This window comes from Caloenas nicobarica, chromosome 14 (assembly GCF_036013445.1).
Source record: "Caloenas nicobarica isolate bCalNic1 chromosome 14, bCalNic1.hap1, whole genome shotgun sequence".
Taxonomy (NCBI): Eukaryota; Metazoa; Chordata; class Aves; order Columbiformes; family Columbidae; genus Caloenas; species Caloenas nicobarica.
In genome coordinates, this window is record NC_088258.1 from 3,097,501 (window position 1) to 3,107,064 (window position 9,564).

Below are 9,564 nucleotides of genomic sequence, written 5' to 3' on the forward strand. Positions count from 1 at the left end.
TCCTAATATCTAATCTAAACCTCTCCTGCCGGGTCCTGCAAGCTTGGTCCAGCTTGGAGCAGGCTGCAGCAGGCTGCTCTCAGAGTGAATTCCCTAAAGTTCCCTGAAATTGCTCCGAGAACTTTTCCAGTGAGTTCGGGCAATGCCCAAATTCAGCCCCTCAGCTGAGGGCAGTGCTTACATATTTCAGACAGTGTGTTGGCTTTGGTATCCTTTCCTCCACGATCGATGGTGCCGTTCTGGCTGGGGTCACCTTCACCCAGCAGCCCCTGGCCATGGGAAGGGTGTAAAATCTCCCACCAGCACCGGCCCGGGGTGCTCCCCTGTGCTCCCCCTCCTCTCCGCCTCCACCTGCCTTGGAAGCTGTGCTTGTCACCTGGAAGATAACGTGATATCTGCAACCTGAGGCTTTTCAAGGGAAAAAAAAGCATGCGGGAGTGTGGAGGAGCAGATGCAGCCTCAGACCCGCGTGCCGGTGGTTCGTGGTGTGGTCACTTCACCTTGCTGCATCTTTTACTGGGAAACACGTGGCCCTGGTCCCAGTGCCATCACTGGTGTCAAACCTGCTGCCTCTGTCCCTGTGCCAGGGAAAGAACAGCCTCTGCTCCGGGGAGCTCGCACCTCCGGACGAAGGTGGCGAGGAAAGAGAAGTGGCTGGGGCAGAGAGGTGCTCGTTGCCCAAACCAGCCCCAGGGCAGCGTTGTGGACCCCACAGCAGCGTCTGGGGACACACACCCCCAGCCTGGGCTGTGCTGTCGGAGCTCACAGCCAAATTGCCCTGGTTCCCACTCTGGCCAGGCGCCCCTGGCACCTCCAGCTCACAGATGCAATCCCACTCGTGTCCTGGAGTCACACCAGAAACCCACAGCACGGGCACAGGCTATGGCATGGGCCACATTTCTCCTTGCTGTAGCATCTAGTCAGCGGCTGAGCTGTGGCAAGATGGGACCCACCAGTGACCGGGCAAACGTAATCTCTGAGTGCTTGTAAGCATCTAACGCAGCTCTCTGAGGTGAAGAGATAAATCAAGCCATCTTTACGGCAGCACATGGAAGTGAGTTTGCGCTGCACTGAACACCCGGAAAAACAAAATCAAAAAAACCCCACAAATCACAACTCCCACGATTTGTCCCAGCATCAGCGCTTGTTCCCTCTGTGCTGTACTGATCCCAGCTACTGTGCTCAGGGCATGGAAAGCCTGGACCAGGCAACTGGAGCATCTCTTCTCAGAAATGGGGATTTTCTCAGTTCTGCCAGGATGGCCCTGCAGTTCTCCCTCCCTGCCTTCAACCCTGCATGCCTGGCAGGGCTCCGGCATTGCTTCCAACATGCAAGCGGACACGGAACGACATGCAGCGATGGACAAGGTACAAAGCCCCGGGGAGCGCCAGCCCACGACAGCTCCAGCCCCTTTTATAGCTTCTGCCCTGTGGCCCAACAGGAGACACACTTTACAACTTTATTTATTACAAAGGAAGCCGATCACTACCTAAAGCCACCCCTCAGCTTTATATCTGCCCACAGGGACTCGGTCTAACATGGTAACGGCACTGCCGGGGGCTGGTTCCAGGCTTTTTGGACATGGGCACTTGCCCAAGCCCACGGGCAACCCCCTCCAACCCCACGCAGAGGGCAGAGCTGGGGGTGGGAAACTGCAAAACCCAAACTTCTAGGAAGCTGGATGACAACAAAACCCAGTGTTTATTGCAGTGCTCCTCATCGACCTCAGTTTTATAGACATGCATTTAAAAATAAAAGCTCTGTGCATCTTGGCTGGCCACAGAAGGGCTTGAACGTTGAAAAGGCTGATCCGTCGGGTGATGGAGAGCTGCCTCCCAGACCCAGCTCGGCAGGAACAAACAGGCCAGCAACCTGCATGGATTTCTGTGCGTCGAGTCGGAGCCGCACGCATGAGAAACTCCAGCTCTGCTTTCAAGTATATTTGGTGTGAAACAACACGGTCGCTCTGGTATCACACATCCCAGCAAGGGGGAAAGACCCGCTGGCCCCCAGAAAGCCACATCCCTTGGGTTTGCCCCAATTTTGGGGGAAGACGGCTGGTTTGGGCAGGTGCCGTAACAATGTGCCAGCTCTGGTTTTGGCTTAAGGAGGGCCAGCAAGAAGACTCCAGAGAGCTTGGGAAACTAATTTTAAATGGTGCCACCAGGAAAAAAAAAAAACAGCTCGGACCCCATGAGGCCACCACGGCTGCACAAAGGGGCCAGTAGCCAGCGGGTTCCACCAGAGCTGAGGGTACATGATGCTCAGCAGCCACAGTGGCTGCCCAGGGTGCTCAACCGCTGTCCCAGCTCCCTGTCTGCAAACCCCCGGCCAAGGTTTGCAGGCTGCATCTCAGGTGGCTGCACATTCCAAACACCCCTCTGAAACACACCGCCCAAACCAAACCCACCACCCGGAGAAGAACACAGTGGTTTAAACAGGAAAAAAAACAATTAAAAAAATCCTTGTGGTATGTAACTCTCACTGCCGTGGGCCAAACCGTGCTGTCTTCATGCAATCACCCCATCTCAAGAGACAGGGCAGCTTTCAGAAAGACCCAGGACAACGTGGGCTCTGTCCCTGGCCCCGCAGCAGCCGGGGAAGGCACAGACTCAGAAGCACCGATTTCAGTAACCCCTCCAGGTCCCGGACATGGCAGGGTCCAGCTGCTGCTGTGAGACAAGTCATTTGTTGACTATGTGGCTTTGAGCTCACATATTTTTTTGCTGACGGGCGCCCATAGGAGAGAGAAGCAAGCCAAAGGCGTGAGCAAGCGGTGCAGGGTGGCTAACCCCGGCCGGGTCATGGCTACTGCCTCCATCCATGGGGTAACGTGTTCCCAGTGGGGAATTTCACTCCCGCAGCCAGCAAGTCCTCAGCCAGGAGAGGGGGAGCACTCGGTGCGATGCCGGAGGGTGTGGGGACAGGCAGGAGCGGGGGCCGCGTGGTCTCTACCATGTCAGCAGTGACACGTTTGCACACTGATGCAGCCGGCACGTCCTCGGGGCTTCACCTGGGGCACCCACTTTCTGGTGCTGCCACCAGTGCCAGATGGGTCGGTGCAGTTCAAGGCCAGGCTGGTGCAGGCTTGGGGAGACAGGAACGAGCCAGGCAGCGAAGGAAGAGGCTGTGGGCACAGTTATGCAAAAAGCACCCCTCTTCAAGCTGCCCCTTGTCCAAACGCTCCCTGTCGGGTGCCCTGTTGCAGCTTCCCAGCAGCGCTGGTGGCTCCCAGAGCCCAACAGCCCCATCATGGGGTGGTGGCGGCTGGCACAGACACCTGCACATGCCACGGCCCCTTCGCACCGGCCACGCAGCCAAACTCCTCGCCGCAGGGGTCCCAGTGCGAGGAGAGTGGGGCTGGGGGCACACTCCGTCCCCAGACATCCAGATCCGGGACAGCAGTGGAGCTGCAGAACAAACTAACCCTGTGACACAGCCTCAGGGGCACCTCTGATGGGCTCCCCAGCCCTTAATCACAACGTTCCCCCAGTTTCTTCCTTTGTGGTACGTGAGGGCTGAAAACAGCATCCGTGAATGCAGCCCCGACGATCCTCCACAAACGCAACCCTCAGCCCGCGGTGTCCCTGCTTTACCCAATCCTCAGCGATGCTGTAGCTCCTCCACCAGCCCCCTTTTCCACGCAGCAGCATCTTCCCGGGTGGGTCCATAGCGAAGAGTTCAGGACGTTCTGTGGCATCGACCGTCCCAGCGCCTGACCCCGGTGGGATGCAGCACCCAGGACCTTCTGTGTGGGAGCTGTGTGCCTGGCAGGTGCACACCCCGAGCTTTGCTGGCAGGCTGATGTCAGACGCTACCAGGAGGAGGGAGATGGGTGCTTTGATCACACACCCTGTGCGTGCAGACCTCTGTGGCTTTGGAATCCAAGGAGTTACTGTCCCATCACCAGCTGGCAGGGAGAGCCATGAGCTGCTGCAGGAAGGGCTGGCGCTGGCACTGCCACCACCTGCTCGCTGCCACAGCGATGCCCCAGGTGAGCGGCCCATGAGCGATGGGTGGGTAGGAGAAGAGCCCCTCTCTTCACCCCAAATCAGCTCTAAAGTCCCAGCTCTAAAGCTGTGGCAGCGCCTCAGGGATGAAGGAGCAGGGATCCCTCCCGCTAGCTGGAGGACGGCTCCATCTCAGGTGTGACAGTGTCTCAGGGCTCCCTCCCTATGGCCGGATCCACGGGAGGAGTGCTGCTGTCCCCATGTCCCACTGCAGGGACTCTGCCTGCAGAGAAGCGTGTAGCCGTCCCGCTGTTTCAGCTGCAACGAATGGCACAACTGAGCTGGTGCAGGGAGCCTGGGCAGCGTCTGCTGGCTCCCCCTGCCCTTCCAGCCGCCCCTCTCCTCAGACCTGGGCATGCACCGGGAGGTCAACGTCCCCCAAGGCAGCCCCTTGGTACCACACCCTGTGAGGATGCACCGAGTCACCCTGTGCGATGCCCAACCGTAACAAAGAGAGGAGGATGGAGAGCAGGTCTGTGCTACATTGTGCACCGGACAGGGGCAGTGACACGCTAAGGGTGACCTCGTCCATCGCAACGCCCGGCTGGCCTGGCGGTGGGGGACACGCAGCACAGAGACCTCCAGGGCTGGTGGGACATGTTCCCCAGCCCAGCTGCAGGGCCACGGGGACAATCCTGCTGCCAGTCCCTGTGGCACAGCCGGGCTGGGGTCTGCTCTGGGTCTGGGTGGCCGTGGTGCTTCAGCTCACCCTCCTCTTCCTCTCCGCAGCAGGGACAGCATCCATCTGTCTGTCCGTCCATGGTTACAGCCTTCAGCAGGACTCTGCAGGGACACGAGCGGGTGGCCGCAGCCCCGGGTGGCTGTGGGAGGCTGGTGTTTAGGTGGCCTGGCCGGGTGGGAGACGTTTGCTGTCCAGAATGGCCTTCCAGTCATCGGCCCAGGACTGCAGCCTGCGGCGGGGGGGCTGCAGCTGCAGGTGCTTGTTGTGGCAGGCCGTGAAGAGCACGTGCTCCCAGCTGGGGTTCTGCTCGGCGCCTGCAAAGCAAGGAGAGAGGTCGGCTCTTTGCAGACACAAACCCCTAACGAGAGCCTAATCAAGCGGGAAGGAACCAGTGCAAATCACCCCTGGATGCTGACTACCCCTTGGGGCTGCATCTGGTCACTCCTGCCACCCCGCGCCTCCCTTACCTGTTATATCAGGTCTGTCGTCTATGAGCAGGTCAGCAGAAACCACCGTCTTATCTCGTGTCAAAACGATCTGCTCAAGAAACTCAGGACCGAAGTGCTTCTCCACCCAGGCGTACTGGAAGGCAAGGGGCGAGCGGTGAGAGCGGGAAGGCTGATGGATGGGGCAGGGGTTGTTCAGCCCCCCCAGCATGAGTCCTGGCCCCCAAGCAGGGAGGACATCTCACTTATTAAGCTAATTACTGGGAGCAATTCAGATGCTGCTGGAGCGCAAGTTCTTTTAAAGCCAAGCAGCTTTCGACATGGTGATGAAATATTAAGACCAAGCGCCTCGGTGCATGCAAATGGCAGAGCTCAGTCGACAGCGGAGCTGCTGCTCTGTGAAGATGCTTAGTAACCAAATTAGTGGAGCAGGGAAATGTCACCACTGATTTACAGCCAGACAGCCGGAGGCACATGGGGGTCAGCTGGCTTTCGTCAGGCAGCATGGTACGGGAGGGGGAGCCGGAATTCGGGCCTGCTCACCTTCTCGTAAGGGCAGTAGCGGTACTTCTTGATCGGGCTTGTGCAGATGAACACATCAGTGCTGCCATGGGGAGAGAAACGGGGGCAGAGCATCAGTGCACGGCCAAACACACTGATCAGACTCTGCTTCCCCCTGAGATGCACCCGGCTGTCTCTGCGAGACCCTGCTCGGTGCCTGGGCAGGCGGGTGCCCAAAGTAGATCCCCCACCACACGCAAATCAAACCAGTGTGATTGAAGACGTTAATCCCCCATCTCGCAGGATCCCACACCTGCAGCACAAGCTCATTCCCCTTTTTGCCACCCTTGCTGGGAGCAGAGAGCTGAAGGGGCTGAACATGGCTGATTTTCTTGGTGACAGCTCCAAGAGTCAAAGCCCTCTTTCCTCTCATGCCCGACAGGCATTTTTAACACTGTTGTTGCATTCACAGCTTCTGCCAAGAGGAGGATGAGCCTGCAAAGCCACTGCCGCTCCCCTCTCCGTTCCCCAACACCACGGGCAGGTTCCTACTCACTCTGCCAAATTTGCCATTTGCTTCACTGCTTCCACAGCCCCAGGGATTGGGTCCAGCTCGATGAAGAAGTTCTTGGATTCCCAGATGCTGATGGCTTTCTCCTGGGAGGGGAAAGAGAGTGGTAACTGCACAGGGCTTCTGGCTACACTTCTCCCTGCATGTGCATCTTCCCCACCCTTTGCTAGGACAGAGGATGATGACAGCGAGAAAGGGGGAAGAGCTGGCTCCGGTCACCTCCCGCTGACCCACGTTGCTTCTGTGGGTTCCTCTGTTCCCCACCTGCTAACCCACAGCCACCCCATCCCGTTTAGATCGGAGATGCTCTGGAACAGGCTTGGGTTTGCCTGTGCAGCCCCAAACACGCGCGGAGCAGCATGTTCCTCCAAGGCGAAACAACGAGATGTCCAGAACAGAACCAAACCCCGCCTGGTCTGCATCCAGAGGGGCACTTCCACATGGATCCAGCTGACATGGCCTGCCAGCCCTGCTGTAATGTGATGCTGTTCAGCTCCAGATGCTGCCTGGCCTATTTGTCTCAATCAGATCACTTAAAATAGCAGCCGGGCTGCTCTCATAGGAAAAAGTATATTATAAGATGAACTACATGTCAGGCTAAATGCAAATGCTCTTCCTCAGGGATGCCCAGGCAAGGTCTACCAGGCAAATAGAGCCATCTGGCAAGGGTTTGAAACACTTAACGTGGAGGTCAGTAGCCGGGGTGCACTGGGACGGCACACGGGGAGCAAAACCTTGGGAGGAGGCAGAGTCCAGGGGCTGCCTGCGGTGGGGCCAGCTCCGCTCCAAGGAGCAGCATCCCCTGCACTCCTCAAACAGGTAACGGCTTGTCAGCCACCAAGAAAAGTAATGATTTTGCACAGACACTGGGTCCTTGGGGAGGAGAAGAGCCTGGGAGCTCTGCATGGGCCCAGGAGGAGCCGTGTCGCGGCGTTGCTGCACAGAAATCCGGCCTGATGCAGCAAAGCACTTCAAACTGTGCTGAAGTGTTTTCTTACATCAAGGACTTCCGTAGCTGTTCTGCTTCCACTTATGTCAAAAAGCATTTTGCAATCAAGCTCGATGGGGGAAGAACTAAGCTCATATTGAAGAAAAGACCTGCTTGGCTACTTGTTCAGCCCAAGGTTTTGGTGATTTTACGTGATCACAGCCAGATGACCTCACTTCATTTAACACATCCAAAGTAGTTAAGATCAAGAAAAAAAAAAAAAAAAGAGTTATCGTGTGTTACCCCTGCCAAATTTTTAGCATCCGCCTTACTGCATGAACAGTGTCCTTCATGTCCCTTTCATCAATGCCAGCTAGAGAAGACACGCTATTCCTTCAGCTCATCAAGCTCTTTAGAACTTTGCCAGTGGGACCTTATTCACACTCATAGAATCATAGAATCATTTCAGCTGGAAGAGACCCTCGGGATCATCGAGTCCAACCATAACCTAACTCTAGCACTAACCCATGTCCCTAAGAACCTCGTACAAACGCCTTTTGAACCCCTCCAGGGACGGTGACTCCAGCACTGCCCTGGGCAGCCTATTCCTTGTAGCCATCATACCACTAACAACAAGAGTAATTTTATTTGTAACACCTTTCAATGAGTACAACTGCCACCTGGAGACGAGACCACAGACATCCCATCGAGATGAGAAACTTCTAGAGGCAGAAACCAACTTTCTGCAGTGCTCAGCCTTTCTTTGAATGATGAAGTACAACATAAAGAGAGCTTCTACTTTGAGGCTTTAATTATTAAAATGAATAAAGTAAATTTCAGGCATGGGAGGGCTTGGGGTTGTTTTAAGTAAGCCCTCACAGAAAGCATCAATGGCTGGTTTGCTCTCAACTTCTCTGCTGTGTCCTACCCCTCACATTGCTATTGAGGGAGTAAATAATCCATCTAGGAAAAGTATCAATCACAGAATCATTTAGGCTGGAAGAGACCCTCAAGATCATCCAGTCCACCCGTTACCCCACCCCTGGCACTGCCCCATGTCCCTGAGAACCTCATCTCCGTCTGTCCAACCCCTCCAGGGATGGTGACTCCACCACTGCCCTGGGCAGCCTGTTCCAATGCCCAACAGCCTTTTCTGCAGCTTGGCCAAATCAGACCTAGAAAAACCCAGCTATGCAATTTGAGGTGTTTTAAAGCAGGTGTTCTCAAAGGTCTCCTTTCCTTTCATCTGCCTCCATCCATGCACGCAGGAAAAAAGAGACAGATGTGCATGAAAAACGCTGGATTTCCGGGAAAAGCAGCACAGCTGGGAGCTCTCCTGCCTGCAGACCTGTACCTATGTTTCAGTGGGAGCTCCGGCCAGCACCCGCAGCCCTCCCCAGCGCTGCACCCACAAGCTGGGGAGACCAGTGGGTCCCACAAGGCTGGAGCTCCAGCTGCACAACGCAAAGAACAGCCACGCGCGGAGCCGGGGGACGTATAGACTCACACTCAGCTCAGGTCCCAGATGCCCGTATTGCTCCGACACCCAGAAGCCCCTCCGGTCCTCCAGGGCAATGTAGGGCTTGTCGGGGTACCTGGCCCTGAACTTCTTGAGGAAGCCTCCCTCGAAGTCAGCCAGCACCCCGTCCATGTCCACCAGCACCCGCAGAGCCCTGCGGGACCCCCCCGCGGGGACCAGCCCCCTGCCCAGCCCTGCCAAGGGGCCGCAGCGCCGAGGCCGCAAGTGCAAGAAGCTGCTCAGCAAAATCATGGTTGGGGGAAAGGGGGGCTCGGGGAAGGGGACTGGGGGGGCTCTCCGAGGTGGGGGAGCTTTATTTCAAGCAGGCACCCTGCAAGCAGGCGGCCCTGGCAAGCACGTCCCTCTGCAGCGGATGGAAGGAGCGGGGGGATGCAAGGGGGATGCAATGGGGGGCAGAGGGGCTGCAAGGGGGGTGCGTGGGGGATGCAAGGGGAGGCAAAGGGGCTGCAGGGGGGGTGCGGTGAGGATGCAAAAGCCCGTCCTCGCCCACGGCGCCTCCTCCCGCTCCCCGCCCCATCCCTCCCGTGCAGCGAACGCGGAGCGAGCGGCGGCAGCGGGACGGGAAACCGGGGCCGCCCGGGGCACGGCGGTGCGATCGCCCCGACCCGGCAGCGCAAAGCCCAGTTCCTCTTCCCGGTGCCTGACCGAGCCCGGAACGGCGGCACCGCCTTAAAGCGGCACAAGCGCCCTGCGGCGGGCGGCTCCACCGCGGCTCCCGCCCGCTCTAAGCCGCCGGCCCGGCCCCGCTCCCTCCGCTTCACCGGAGCGGGGGCTCCGCGGGGCGGGGGCGCCGAACCGGGGGCGCCGAGTCCCCGCCTCGGACCCTCGCTCCCCCCCATCATCTGCCCCCGTGCCCGTCCCTCCCTGGAGCAGGCGGTGGGTACGT

The 9,564-nt window shown here is 57.9% G+C and overlaps 1 protein-coding gene across 1 annotated transcript; it reads right to left on the bottom strand.

Moving 5' to 3' along the window:
- Positions 1-1,452: 1,452 nt before the first annotated feature.
- Positions 1,453-9,333, bottom strand: NT5M (5',3'-nucleotidase, mitochondrial). The gene is made up of 5 exons (XM_065645165.1): positions 8,646-9,333; positions 6,196-6,296; positions 5,682-5,742; positions 5,160-5,274; positions 1,453-5,006 (listed from the first exon to the last, which is right to left on the bottom strand). Exons 1-5 carry the CDS (start codon positions 8,907-8,909, stop codon positions 4,849-4,851), a joined length of 699 nt encoding a protein of 232 aa, XP_065501237.1. The 5' UTR covers positions 8,910-9,333; the 3' UTR covers positions 1,453-4,848.
- Positions 9,334-9,564: the final 231 nt, after the last annotated feature.